The sequence below is a fragment of the Aethalodelphis obliquidens genome, unplaced genomic scaffold (genome assembly GCF_003676395.1).
Source record: "Aethalodelphis obliquidens isolate GAN/ISIS:26980383/991018 unplaced genomic scaffold, ASM367639v1 scaffold20, whole genome shotgun sequence".
NCBI classification, from domain to species: Eukaryota; Metazoa; Chordata; class Mammalia; order Artiodactyla; family Delphinidae; genus Aethalodelphis; species Aethalodelphis obliquidens.
In genome coordinates this window covers 9,789,304-9,803,878 of record NW_020837964.1, presented here as the reverse complement: position 1 = coordinate 9,803,878, position 14,575 = coordinate 9,789,304, and the positions used below count along the sequence as shown (strand labels likewise).

The 14,575-nt window shown below is 43.3% G+C and overlaps 1 protein-coding gene across 5 annotated transcripts in view; it reads left to right on the top strand.

Annotated features, from left to right (window-relative positions):
• WWOX (WW domain containing oxidoreductase) overlaps window positions 1-14,575 on the top strand; it is a 983,470-nt gene that overhangs the window by 54,420 nt on the left and 914,475 nt on the right. For all 5 annotated transcript variants that reach the window (XM_027119879.1, XM_027119876.1, XM_027119878.1 and 2 more), the window contains exon 5: window positions 4,044-4,150. In XM_027119879.1, coding sequence (XP_026975680.1) covers window positions 4,044-4,150 — 107 coding nt within the window. The remainder of the gene's footprint in view (window positions 1-4,043; window positions 4,151-14,575) is intronic.

Sequence of the window (14,575 nt, the reverse complement as noted above, 5' to 3'; positions counted from 1 at the left end):
ACTCTTGTAGCTAATTTCTTTAGATTCTGGTTGGTGTTCAAACCAGTTAGCTCATGGGTTGCTGTTGGGAGCAGACCTAGGAGAGAGTTTTTTTCAGTCATGATGGCTGTACTATATTTGCTAGTTCATATAAATCAGGACTTTGCACTGAACTGGATTTTGGAAAGGATCGGGAACTAACATTTGTTTTCCCACCTACTGTGTTTATATTAGGTTCCTAGTGTATGTTTACTATTCACTCCCCATTTTAAGAAAAATGACTGAGTTTCTGACGGGTTAAAGGCACAGCCTTAGGTCTGATAGCTTATAAATAGCTGGAGCTGGGTCAACACATATGTGTCCAACTCCTGAGTTTGAGTTTTCCACTATGCTGTGCTGGCTTCCCTTGAGAACTAGTTTATATAAATAGACTGGCCTCCATGAAGATTAGATATATGGAAGTGATATGAATGCGTGACCTTTGCTTGACTCTGTCACATGGCAGTCTCAGTGAGATAATGATTCTCTGATTGTTCATACATATTAACATTATCTTGGAAGCAGTAATCTCTGATCATTTGACATGGCTTTGGCGGAATGACATTGCTACCTTCTCTGGTAGAATTGATTGCTTTGTTGGTGCAGCGTACTGTGTACGATTTTCCACATAGCTTACAAGATGTGGTATTTTACACTTTAGAACAGTGGGGTGATGTTCAAGCTCTGAAATGAGATCCTCCCCTCCCCTCCCCTCCCTTCCCCTCTCCTTTCTCTTTTCACATCAGTAATGTCTAAGAGTTCTAGTTGCTCCCCATTTTTGCCAACATTTGGTGTGGTCATTATTATTATTTTTAATTTCTAAAAAAATTTTAGCCATTGTAGTAGCAGGTATGCAGTATTATCTCACTGTATCTTTAATTTGCATTTCCCTAATGACTAATGAGTTCAAGTCTTATAAAATAGTTGAGTTTTTCTTCTTTTTCTATTCTGTGGAAGAGTTGGTGTAAGGTTGGCGTTTTTATTTTCTTAAAAGTTTGGTAGACTTTACTGTTCAAGACAAATGGATCCAGAGTTTTCATTTTGAGAATTTTCTTTAAAAATATACGTTTTTTTCAATTCTTTCTCTCCTTGCAGCAATTTTTAAGTGGTGTCTTTCTGGGAATTTGTCTTTTTTACCTATATCTTAAATTTATTGGTGTAAAGTTGTTCATCATATCTTTTTATTTTTACTTAAAAAAATTTTTTTTTTAATTTGAAAATTTTTGGCTGCGTTGGGTCTCTGTTGCTGCATGCGGGCTTTCTCTAGTTGCGGTGAGCAGGGACTACTCTTCATTGTGGTGCGCAGGCTTCTCATTGCAGTGGCTTCTCTTGTTGTGGAGCACGGGCTCTAGGCGCGCAGGCTTCAGTAGTTGTGGCATGTACGCTCAGTAGTTGTGGCACCCGGGCTCAGTAGTTGTGGCTCGCGGGCTCTAGAGCGCAGGCTCAGTAGTTGTGGCACACAGGCTTAGTTGCTCCGCAGCATGTGGGATCTTCCCGGACCAGGGCTCGAGCCCATGTTCCCTGCATTGGTGGGTGGATTCTTAACCACTGCGCCACCAGGGAAGTCCCCATCATATCTTTTTAATAGGATCTGTAGTGATGTCCTTTTGTTCTCCCCTGCTATCTGCCATTTGTGTGCTCACTTGTACACTCAAGTGTGTGTCCTGGTGCTCGCTCGCACACGCTCTCTCTCTGTCTCTCGCGCTAGCCCTTTTTCAGTTTTATTACTTTTTTCAAGGAAATGACTTTTGGATTCTTTGTTCCTCTGTATTTTATGTTTGTTTTAATTTTGTGTCTTTATTTTCATTGCCTTCCTTCTGCTTTCTTTAGGTAATTAGCTGCTTTAAAATTTTTCTTACTTAATAGATGCTGAGCTCATTTTCTGTTCTAATATATGTATTTAGGGCTGTAGATTGGCCTTCATCCATGGCTTTACCTGTGTTCTGTAAGTTTTGAGATGTAGAATTTTTGTAATAATTCAGTTTAAAATATTTTCTGATTTTCGTTGTAATTTTTGGAGTCACAGTTTCTTATTTAGAAATGTGTTGCTTAGTTTCCAGATAAGGAGTTTTCTAGGATCTTGTGTCGAGGTCTGATTTTATTCTGCTGTGGTCAAGGCCATACTTTACAATTTTAATCTTTTGAAATTGGTTGAGACTTCTGGCCGTGCACATGTTCAATTTTGGTAAATACTCTTTAAGTACTTGAATATACATTTGCAGTTGTGTTCAGTGTTTAAGCATATTCAGTTATTTCCAGTTGATCAGTTACTTTCAGATCTTCTATTCTTTCCTGTTTATCGACATTTTTATGTTACTGATAGGTTAAAATCTTCCACTCTGATTATGAACTTCTCTATTTCTCCTCTTAATCCTGTGAACTTTTGACATGTGTGTATGTGTATAAATTTAGAATTGTCACATATTCCTTATGGATTAGAACTTACCATTATGAAATATTCAGTTTTTTCTCTTACAATACTTCTTTTGGTTCATCTTTACATGGTATATCTTTTCTCATTCTTTTAATTTTCTTTATCCTTATGTTTAAGGGTATAAAACATAACACACACATTTCTGTAAGGAGCATATTGTATATGTGTTTTGTTCAGTCTGACAGTCTTTGTCTTTTGATTGCAATTTTTAGTCCAATTTAATGTAATTACAGATATATTTGGGGTTAAATATACCACTCCATTATTGGCTTTCTATTTATCTAACTTGTTTTACATTCCTTGTTCTTCTTGCCTTTTTTTTAAAAAAATTCTTCTTCTTCCCCTTTGTATTAACTGGTTAAATTTGTATTATTTTACTGTTCTCTCAGTGGTAATTGGAGGCATTACATCTCTCAGCAGTAATTGTAGAGATTATATTTTTGACTTATTAAGGTCTCATACAGATTAGTATTTTATCACTTCCTGGACAATGCAAGGGTCTTAGAATATTTTAATACCAAGTACTTTCCCCCTAGGTTATATGTCATTATTATCAGTATAGTAATGCTCACTAGGTATTGTAAAATTTACAAACTATTACTATTATCATTTAGATTTTTTCATCTATTTACCCTTTATGTTACTCTGTCATTTTCCACATCTCCAGATTTCTATCTAGGGTCATTTTCCTCCTATCTGAAGAGCATTCTTCAGTATTTCCTCTAGTGTAGACATGCTGGTGATATATTCCCTCAGCTTTTGTTTGTTACAAATCTTGTTCACCTTTATTTTTGAAGGGTGTTTTCACTGGGTATAGAAGCACCAAATGCTGGCTCACCTCTCTTAGCTTTTCAGCTTTTCCAGATGTTGGCCCCCGAAATTCTCAAGCATAGTGTTCCTCTGATGCCTTCAGAGAGGGTGTGTGTGTGTGTGTGTGTGTGTGTGTGTGTGTTGTTTTGTCCAGCTTTTCTAATTGTTCTTAGTGGGAGGGTGGGTCTAGGAAACCTAGTTGCCATTGCTGGAAGCAGAAGTGCTGGAAATAGTGCAGAGCACATCGTCAGGAACTTAACAAGTGTTGTTGTTTTACTTTCCAGGTTTGTTTTCTCTTATTAGACTGTAAACTCTTGGAGGGCAGTGACCGTGTCTAAATATTTATGTATCCTTACTCTTTATACTGATCACACGATTTAGTTGTTATGAAGCAGTGGTTCAAAGGCTGGCTGTGCCGCGAGCTCTTCTGTGGCTTGGGCTTCGCCTTTGAAATCACTTTGTTCCTGGGGCAGCCTTGCTCAACCTCAACCCTGTAGATATTGGAGCCAGATGATTCTTTGCTGAGGGGGCTGTCCTGTGCATTGTAGGATATTTTGTAGCATGCCTGGCCTTTACCCGCTAGGTACCAGTAGCACGCCACCCCAAACTGTGACTACTGAGAAAAACGTCACAAGTTATTTGCAAATATCTTCTAGGGGGCAAAATAGAGTCTGGTCGAGAACCACTAGGGTAATGCGTTTGGCACTCAGTAAAGGCCATTCAGTATGGCTCAGTGCTTTGCATTTGTGTTTTCTAAATTTGATTTTCCTTTAAACCGTAGGGTTTGAAACCGCCAAAACTTTTGCCCTCCATGGTGCACATGTGATCCTGGCCTGCAGGAACATGACAAGAGCCAATGAAGCCGTGTCACGCATTTTAGGAGAATGGGTAAGTGAGTGCTTGATTTTTTTTTTTTTTTTTTATAAATTTATTTATTTTTGGCTGCATTGGCTCTTGTTGCTGCGTGTGGGCTTTGTCTAGTTGCGCTGAGCGGGGGTTACTCTTCATTGCTGTGCGCGGGCTTCTCATTGCAGTGGCTTCTCTTGCTGCGGAGCACGGTCTCTAGGCACACGGGCTTCAGTAGTTGTGGCACATGGTCTCAGTAGTTGTGGCACGTGGCTCGCAGGCTCTAGAGCACAGGCTCAGTAGTTGTGGCGCACGGGCTTAGTTGCTCCGCGGCAGGTGTGATCTTTCCGGACCAGGGATCTAACCCGTGTCCCCTGCATTGGCAGGCGGATTCTTAACCACTGCGCCCCCAGGAAGTCCTGATTTTTTTAATTGTCAAATACACATGCTGGGATAAACACAGGGAGGTTTTCGTACAGTTGATAAAGTTTATTGCTCTTGGAATAATGTTTTCTTTATTTTTAAAGTCATATTCACTTTGTTTATGAATGAAAGGACAAGCAAGCCCTTTTATAGGTTGTTTATAGTTCATTGTCAGCGTCACCTGCTTTATTAGTCAGAGGTTTGAGAATGTTTACTCATTCAGCTCATTTATTAAGAAAAACAAAATGTGGTTGACGCCCATGAATGCAACTAAGAGGTTATTTACGGTTTTTAGGATGACAAAGTAGCCAGCTTTAACCCTGTCTCTGCTTTTTCCTTTTTGCTTTTCTCTCTCTGTGCGGATGTTGGCGTTGATATCCCTGTGCACAAACATTCATTGAGGGCCTGCGGTGCTGTTGGGGTTAAGGATAATAGCGTCGAATAAAACACAGTACCTGCACTCATGGGCTTCTAGGTAGGAGAAACAGACCCTAAAGGGATAATTAAGTTTAATATTTAATGTAATGTCAGGTTATAAATGCAGTGCAGGACAGTAGAGCAGAATGAGGGCCCAGGAGTTGACAGCGTGGATTATTTCAGATCGGGTGGCCAGCAGGGACCTCTCTAAAGTTGTGACGTTTGATCCAGGGTCTGAAGGAAGTAAAATGGTGAGCTGTGCAGAAGTCAGGGGAAATACTTCCTACACACGTGCAAGGGAGGTAGGGGCGTGCCCGGAGGATTCTAGGATCAGCAGGGACGCCAGCGTGGCTGGAGGGCAGTGAAGCGGGAGGAGGTTGCCAAGGGGCTCCGAGTCAGTGGTGACATGAGAGGGTTTGAGCCAGAGTGACACAGCTTGATTGATTTTTTTAACACGTCACTGGGCTTTGGAGTGATGTCCAGACTGCATTCATTCATTCCCGTGTTTGTGAAGTGCCCCACTGTCAGAGGCACTGGGCATCCGGTGTTAAGGAAAAACAGGTGTTGCCACTGTCCTTGTAGAGCTTTCAGCTGAGAGTGGAAGGCAGCTCAATCCAAAGAAAGGCAAACATCAGTGCAAACATCAGTGTAGACTTGAAATGATGGAAAGTGATACGAAAAAAGGATGTGGCGCTCCAGAGTGGTGAGTAATGCCAGGGAGGCGGAGGACACTTGGGAGTCCCCAAGAAGAGGTGACTGAGCCGAGATCTCAAGAAGGGTCAGGGGAAGGTGGGAGAAGGGTCAAACCGGGCAGAGGGGGTGGCCTGTGCAATGGCCCTGGGGCGGGGGCGGGAGGGGGCGAGGGGGAGACAGTCAGGTGCCTGGAGCAGAGCATGAACGGGATGGATAATCCTTGCCAAGACTGTCTTCATTCTCTGAAAAGCGTGGAAGATTTCTTGCCATCCGAAGAAATACACCATGGTCTGTTTAAGAGAATGTCCGGTGTTCTGGACTGAGAAGTTATGAAAGTCAAGAAAAGGGAGATTTATTTCTGTTTTTTTCAAGCAGAATTTCAAGTTCAATATATTTCAAATGAACTCTTGTGATCTCACTGGATTCATTATTTTGAGTTAAATTAAAAAAAAAAAAGAAAACAGGGCCCGCTTTTTTCCAGTTATCTTAGCATATTTCTAACTTCAAAGTTAAAAAATACAATGACCTCCACTAGGTGGTATAGAGCAATCTTCAGAGATGTGCAGAGAGCGAATGGTAATACGTGCATATGGTTTGAATCTTCATAAAGTGTGTAAAACAAAAAGTGAAAGTCCTCTGCAGTTCTTCTCTTGGGAGGTAAATATCACTAACTGTTTCTTGCGTGTTCTTCCAGAAAAAGGTAGTGCATACTACGCAACACACCTACATACTGTTAGGTACCTTGATTTTTTTTCAGTTACTACTGGAGGAGGTTTTTTTTCTTAGCAGTGCATAGAGGTCATCCTCATTGCTTTTAGCTGCTGTATGATACTCCATCACGTGTTTATGCTGTCATTATTTAACCAGTCTCCCTTTTCGGTGGACATGGAGGTTGTCGTCATTGTTCTGCTCTTCCAAGTGATGCTCTCTTAAAGTTCAGTCTCTCACATTTTCATCCAAAATTGACTCTACTCTCTGCTGCAGTGAGCGTTCTTGATACATGCTTTTGTGACTACACCGTAGGGCAGAATCTTCGCAGTGGACCCATTGATTCAAAGGGCAGATGGACTTAAAGCTTGGGTAGCTGTTTCCAGTTTTCATCTAGTAAGTTGGGCCAATTTTTGCCTCCACCGAAAATGTTAGAACGGTACCTGGGATCGAGCAGCAGGGAGTATCAAACTCGTAAAATTTTGCCCATGTGACATCATATTTAGACTAAAAAAAATCAAATTCCAGTGGCACTCGTGATATTGTCAGAGCCATCTTGTACAATGTGATACTAATGTTTAAACCAGACTTGGAAGATAATGCTCAAACCCAGTTATCTACGCATTTTAAAAGTTGTCTTCCTTTCCCGTCATATATGAGGACAGATTCACCTGGATTTATCCCATTATCACTCTTGTTTGATGCGTAGGGGCAGAAATTTCTGGATCTGCCCTCATTAACTGTGGGACTTTGGAAAGTCTCTTGATCCATTTGGTGCCCCCGTTTCCTCGTCTCTAAAAGAGAAGGTTGAACAGGATGATCTCAAAGACCCGCCATTTAGTTTTTCTTTCTTGCTTTCTAAGCCATAACTGGGTCCCTGTGAGTCAGTTTCAGAAGCCCGCATTTATCATTGTGTAGATACATTCTCGGGTAGAGTAACTTGACGACCAGCAAACAGCTCCCCCACAGGAAGAATTATCCAAAAATATTCGCTGTCAGGGATGTGAATAGGGGAAATGGGAAGGAAAACCAAACTTACACTCACATGGAATTTCACATGTTCACATTAGATTTTAGAGGTTGTAGACTGAAGAAACTCAACACTTTTATCGTCTCTCGTCTGTTCACTTGTTCTCTGTGAACCCCATTGGACCACATTCCTTACTCCCCCTAGATTCTGATTATGGAAGCTCCAATTTAGCACCAAAAGCCGTCATTACCATTTCGCCTCATTGCACCGTTACCAGAGTACAGAGTGTGTGAGAAGCTGCCTCAGCGACCTGCGTGGAGCCGCCTCCCCGTGCCCTGTCCCCGTGTCCCCACCCTGGGTCTGTGCTACTTGGTTTCCTCCAGGCCTTTCCTTACCTGGTCTCTGCATAGGGATTTTGTCTGGCACGTTAGTAGATGCCACCTTCTTGTGTTTCTCGAGGTCCGTACTTTATCTGGCATGAATCACATCACACACAGAGCCTGGAAGGTACTGCAACACAGCGGCGCCGTGCCGGAGATTCTCACAATGATGCAAAGATTTTTGTTGCAGCAAAAGCTCCCTCCGGGGTCTTTGGGCATTTAGCTTAGCATCGGCTCACACGTGCTGAGGCTCTGGGAATGGAGTTCCTCCCTGCCTGGTGTTTCTCTTCTGGCCCGGCCCAAATCGCTGCGTCCCTGACACTCATGTCTGCCTCCAAGCCAGTGGAATGTAACTCTCACGTCCACCACCCGGCATCTGAGAGCCACCATTTATTGCGTCCCTGTCATGTGCCCCGTCCTGGTCAGGGCCTTTTGTATCCCTTTTATTTATTTATTTAAATTAAATTAAATTAAAGTGTTTTGTCTGTGCTGGGTCTCCGCTGCTGCGTGCGGGCTTTCTCTAGTTGTGGGGAGTGGGGGCTGCTCTTCGTTGTGGTGCGCGGGCTTCTCATTGCGGTGGCTTCTCTTGTTGCGGAGCACGGGCTCTAGGTGTGCGGGCTTCTGTAGTTGTGGATCACGGGCTCTAGAGCACAGGCTCAGTAGTTGTGGCACACGGGCTTAGTTGCTCCGCAGCATGTGGGATCTTCCTGGACTAGTGCTCGAACCTGAGTCCCCTGCATTGGCAGGTGGATTCTTAACCTCTGTGCCACCAGGGAAGCCCCTGTGTCCCTTATTTAAGATGATGCAAAAACCTGCTTTTCCCCATTTCACAGGGGAGCCAGTGGAGGTTCAGAAAGGTGAAGGGAGTCCCCCAGAGTCACACAGCTGGTGAGCGCGGAGGTGGGTCCCGGTGTGTCCATCTGGCCTCCACCCCACGGCCCAGCTTTTCTACCACGTCCAGCCTCGTGTGTGTGCGTTACCTGTTCCAGGCTTTGCTTTAAAAATTGCTAGATGCTATTGGAGTGATTAATGTCAGGATTAATCATATTTCTCAGAGGAAGCTGCTCTGATGTCCGTTATTTATTGTCCTAAGCAATCGCTTTTCATTCAAGATGTCCTGTATGGAGTCCTCAGGACACTTTGTGGGGGAGATCCAGCTCTTTTGTAAAATATAACTTAAATGACAGCACATTCCACATGGAATTATATTGAGAGCATATATGTAATTACTACTACTGCTGATTATTTCAACAGGAAATGCCCTCCTGCTGAGATGTTTTAGATGCTCCAAAGTTAGAAATAAGGGAAGCATTGAAAACAACTAAAATTGGGTAACGTGGACAGTGCAGAAATGAACTACCCTCTTAAAAGGCCAATCCATTTAGCATAATTAAAAAGCGAGGGAGGACAGGGGCGTCCATGAGTCCCCAGTTATATTTAAGTACAGAACCTCTGGAAATGAGGTTCCTGCCTGTGTTGTTAGCAGTAACCATATGAGGATGTGGTTTACCTCATTCATATCCCCAAGTGGATTACTTGCTCATGTCCCTTACTCCTAAGACAAATGCCTAATTTTCTCCCGGGTATTTCAAGGACCCCAGATGGCTGGCTGAGTAGGAAGTTCATCTTCCTATTTTTGGGATGGAGTGGCTTCTCTTTTCCTCAGCAGCACTGTCTGTATGTGAGAACTCCATGTGCGTTCTCCAAGCCTGGGACTCAGTCAGGTGTGTCTGAATCCCTGCAGTGCTGGGGCTTACTCGTTCCTAAGTACTTACTGGAGTGGGGTTTTGTCGCTCTGTTTATGGAGGTCTGGCACACCCCACACTCCATCCTGAGATCTGAAGACCTCCAAGGGGTGTTGTCTGAGAAGAACAGTAGATGATTAGCTCTCAGAATGCATCTTATACACAGCCACAAGACTCCAGCATCCCAACGGAGGGCTTTTGAAAGTGGGGCTCCCTCCTCCCTCTTACTTTATTATAGGTTCTAAATTTTGCATCTCTAAAACTTCTGGTCCTGGGGAGGAAGGAGGTTGATTAGAGCTGGAGCAGGTGGGCCTGCGGTCGCCCAGGCACCTACCAGTGTGTGCGGGGAGGAAAAGGTCTGGGGCCATGGCTGGGGTGGAAGGGGGATTCAAAGAGGGCACGGGATTGTTTTGAGTGCCCAGACTGCCTCACGTGTACCAGGACTTACTTGAACCTGCTTATCGTGTAAAGGGTGACATGGGCAGTGTCAGAGAGCTAGCTGGCCTGTGGAGGCCGCCCGTTAGTGAATGGGGGGCCCAGGAATGTTGTGAAGCTCCAGCATCTCCTGGGGATTGAGATGACAGTGAGGTGGGCAGGGTGGGCTGGCCTGGAAGAGGGGCTGACGGCCCCCCCGCCACCGTGGAGTGATTAGGTGACCCACTCCTGATTCTCCAGAGTGCATCTTGGATTCGTTCCCCTATCAGAAGGGAGGAGGGACCCAAGTATGTTGAGGTTGGCGAGAAGGCTTGGTCCCCGAGAAAGACTGCAAGCCCAGGCTTTCCTAACTTGTCTTTTTATTTGGCCTAGACTTCAAGTCTTCCCAGCGACTGGTTAGGATGACATACCATTGGCCAGGAGCACACAACAGGGATCTGGCTCGGCCACTCTTGTGTTTTCTTGGGTTATCTACCCGAGATTTCCAAGAGGTCTGGAAAAGGCAGGCAGTGTGGTCTTCAAGATGCCTCTTGGGCATATGTCTTTTGGGGAGGCAAGTAATCTCCAGGTGATAAACATGGCTCTAAAATATGCTGCATTATATTGGCAAAGATTAGAAGCAGATACACTCTGTGACCTTGGGCAAGTTTCTTTTCTAAACCTTAGTTTTTTCATCTGTAAGACCTAAATACTAATATCTGTGCCAGGAGATTCAGGTACCTGAGTATTAAGGCATTGACTGTATGTGTATTTAACACATTGCTGGTGATAGATTCAGTGTTCAATTAAATGTTAGCTGCTGCTATTAATTATAATTTCTTTTAAAAAATGTTTATTTGATATTGGAGTACAGTTACTTTATATTGTTGTGTTAGTTTCAGGTATACAGCAAAGCAATTCAGTTATACATATATCCATTCTTTTTCAGATTCTTTTCCCATAGAGGTTATTACAGAATATTGAGTAGAGTTCCCTGTGCTCTACAGTAGGTCCTTGTAGGTTATCTATTTTATATATAGTCGTGTGTACATGTTAATCCCAAACTCCTAATTTATCCCTCCCCCTGCGAGCCTTTCCCCTTTGGTAACCATAAGTTTGTTTTTGAAGTCTATGAGTCCGTTTCTGTTTTGTAAATAAGTTTATTTGTATCAACTTTTTAGACTCCACATATGAGTGATATCATATGATATTTGTCTTTCTCTGACTGACGTCATTTACTCTGATAATCTCTAGACCCATCCACGTTGTTGCAAATGGCATTATTTCGGTTTTTTATTTGCGGCTGAGTAATATTCCATTGTATATAAGTACCACACCTTCTTTATCCATTTCTTTGTCAGTGGACATTTAGGTTGCTTCCGTGTCTCGGCTATTGTAAATAGTGCTGCAGTGAGCATTGGGGTGCATGTATCTTTTCGAATTATAGTTTCCTCCAGATACATGCCCAGGAGTGGGATTGCTGGGATTAAGTGTTCAATTAAATGTTAGCTGCTGCTATTAATAATAATTTCTTATTCATACGTGAAAGTACAAAGTGATGCTTACTTTTCTTAACCTCTCCAAGTGGCTGAAAGAGGAGCTGTAAGGAGGGTGTATATCAGCATGATTCCAATGGAGTTGCAATTAATTCTTTTTCTGTCTTCATATGTCTGGACTCCTACATTTTAATAGATGTGTATTTAGTTTGTTGATGAGTATTTTCCAGTGGAGCTTGTATTAGCCCTCAACTGTCATTTGAAAAGCCATCTTAATTATTTATGTGATTGCTTTTTCTTTTGTATTTACAAAGAAATATACTTTGCATATATTTAGGAAAGATGATTAAGGGATCAGTCATCAGGAACAGCAAGCAGCGGTTTATATCAGAATGGTTATTGAGAAAGCAGGGAGACGAGGGGTACGAGGAAAGATTGATTAGTCAGAGGTAATGGAATATGCATATGTTAGCGAGAGAAGAGCGCATGCTCAGCTCATTGTGGCCACACGGTTTGATGCTGGAGAGAGTGAAGTGTTGTAATTATCTTAGCTTTCAATAGCGTTGATACTGGGTCTATTTATCTAGTTGGAGTGAAGCCATGTGGAAAGGTGACAGTATCATGTCATATTGCAGCCTCATTGATAAGCATCGGAAGTACTGATTTCACTGTTATTTCCAGGTATGGAGTACTTGGTACCAGCCAACGTATTAGGCACGTGGGTTCCAACACTTTGCTCTGCTTTTTTTTTTTTTTTTTTGCGGTACGCGGGCCTCTCACTGTCGTGGCCTCTCCCGTTGCGGAGCACAGGCTCCGGACACGCAGGCTCAGCGGCCATGGCTCATGGGCCCAGCCGCTCTGCGGCATGTGGGATCTTCCCGGACCGGGGCACGAACCCGCGTCCCCTGCATCGGCAGGCGGACTCTCAACCGCTGTGCCACCAGGGAAGCCCTGCTCTGCTTTTAATAGATACCGACAACCAGTTTTCATGACATGATATTAAGGAGTGACGGGGAGGATGCTGAGTAAAAAATTGCTTGCACTTTTAAGAACCACTGGAGAAATCCAGTTGCTTTCATGCTCTCTCCAATCCACTCAGTGACTTTACAGTCCCGTATGTCTTTGGTGTTTGTAGGAATTTCCCCCATTCTCCTTTGATAATAGGAGCTTAAATCCCATAATTTGCCTTTGCAGATCCAAGGCCTTAGGTGCGATGCCTTCTTTTACGTGATGTGTGTGTGTGTGTGTGTGTGTGTGTGTGTGTGTGTTGGCGGGGGCGGGGAGGCATGCGGCGCATGGGGTGGGTGATCTAGGAGCCTGATGCCTGTCTAAGCAGGTGACTTGGCTTGGAAAAGCTGATCGTTATTCAACGCATCACAAGTTGTAAGGCTCATCCCCATTGTTTTGAATGATCTCTAGCTAAACAAAAATATAAAAACTATTAATATTATTAACAGTTAGAGATTATTGAGAAAAGTTCATCCCACATCAGCCATTAGATTTGTTCCTCATTTCGTTGCCTTAAAAATTGTTTTTATGTATAGTATTGGATTTTCAATAAGTAAAGTATGGTATAAACAAGTCGGCGAACCAGCAAGAACTATATAAACCACTTGCTTTAATCAATAAGCGAGCGAGCGTGCACATACACACACACGCACATACACACACGCCTAAAGGGTCTTGAGTTCTCTCTTGGGACATTTTTGTTTACAAAATGTCATCTTATTATCATCACCCGCAGGTGGGGTTGGATATTCATAGCTGTCTGTACTAGGCACTCTGCTTAGCACTTAGCAGTAAAATATTTATGTCATGTGTTAAACCCATCTTGCAGATGAGGCATTAGGGGCTGGAAGAGGGGGAGAGCCTTGCCTGAGCTCACACAGCTACATGGCAGATCCAAGGTTTGAAGCCATATCTCCTGACCCCAACGCCATCTTGTTACCCAATCCAAAATGACTGGTGTGTGTTGTGTCGGAGGGCTGGCCTTTCTTTTTCAAGGACTTAGCCAAAGATTGTCTTCGTAGGGATTTGCGTGTTTCTCTGTTCATCATGTAAGGGTCCCTGTGGTTACCTAGGGAAGAGGGCTTCCCAGGTGGCTTCTCGTAACCCGATGGAGTTGATGAAGCCTCCCCTCCCCCAAGGAAGCTCTTCCCAGACTTCCATTTCAAGTGCTGTGTAGTGTATATGTACTCTTGCACTGAAGCTGCCTCTTTGACCTTCCTCTTCATAGGCTCCGGAAAGATTCGTTATCAGATAATAAATTATTCATTCCTCTCATAGACATAATTGGTTGCTAAAATATTCTGAGTTTCCTCTGACTCCAGAATGCCTAAAACTTGTGATTGGTCCTTCTCCTCTAAGTTTTGCATTTCATTTCTCGTTCTGAAAATTTTGCATTGACTTAATCTCGCCTGTTATTCATTGTCTTTGATCACCGTCTTCGCGTCTTCTTTTTGTCTGTGTGTGTGTGTTTTGGTTTTTTTCACTCAGTCTTGAACTGAATATTTCATACTTTATATCCACGGTAACCTTTGCATAACGAGGGCTGTGATTTACTGCTGAGTTTTAAAGAGTGAAAGTCAAGCATACATGGGTAGCTCCAAACCATCACTCCCAATCATGTGAAACTCAATGCAGATGCATTCTTTCATTAATATGGGGCCCCCTGAGTTCTTGTTAAACAGTTTTGACGTGCTTGGAAGAGATGGATTTCATCTTCAGATGGTGTTCAGCCAGTGGTCGAAGGTTCTGCTTCTGGCCACTAGGCATTTAGGGTCCATTATTTAAGTGGGAAAAAGTATGCTTGAGATTGTTTTTCATATTTATTATGGGGGCATTTACAGAGAGTCTCGGACGTAGCAGTTGTTAGATTAAGCAGAGAGGAGAAGCAGTCCTTGTGCCAATAACATCTTCCAGGCAAGGACAAATAGAGAGAGAGCCGTAAACGAGGCAGCCAGTCTCAGGATGGGGCAGCTCACGCTACAAAAGGTGAAGGTTTATTTTAAGCATATATTTAAAATAGACTAAGCTTTAATTTATAGGCAGGCAGCCCAGAGGAGTAGAGGGAGCCCCAGCCCTAGAGTCACAGGGACCTGGGGTTGAATCCTGTGCTCACTGGGTATCTCTGGGCACATCTGGTTGTGTCTTTGAACCTTGAACTGCAGTGTGGAAATGGTGCTGACAGTGGCCCTCAGCGTTCATCAGGTTGAACTGAA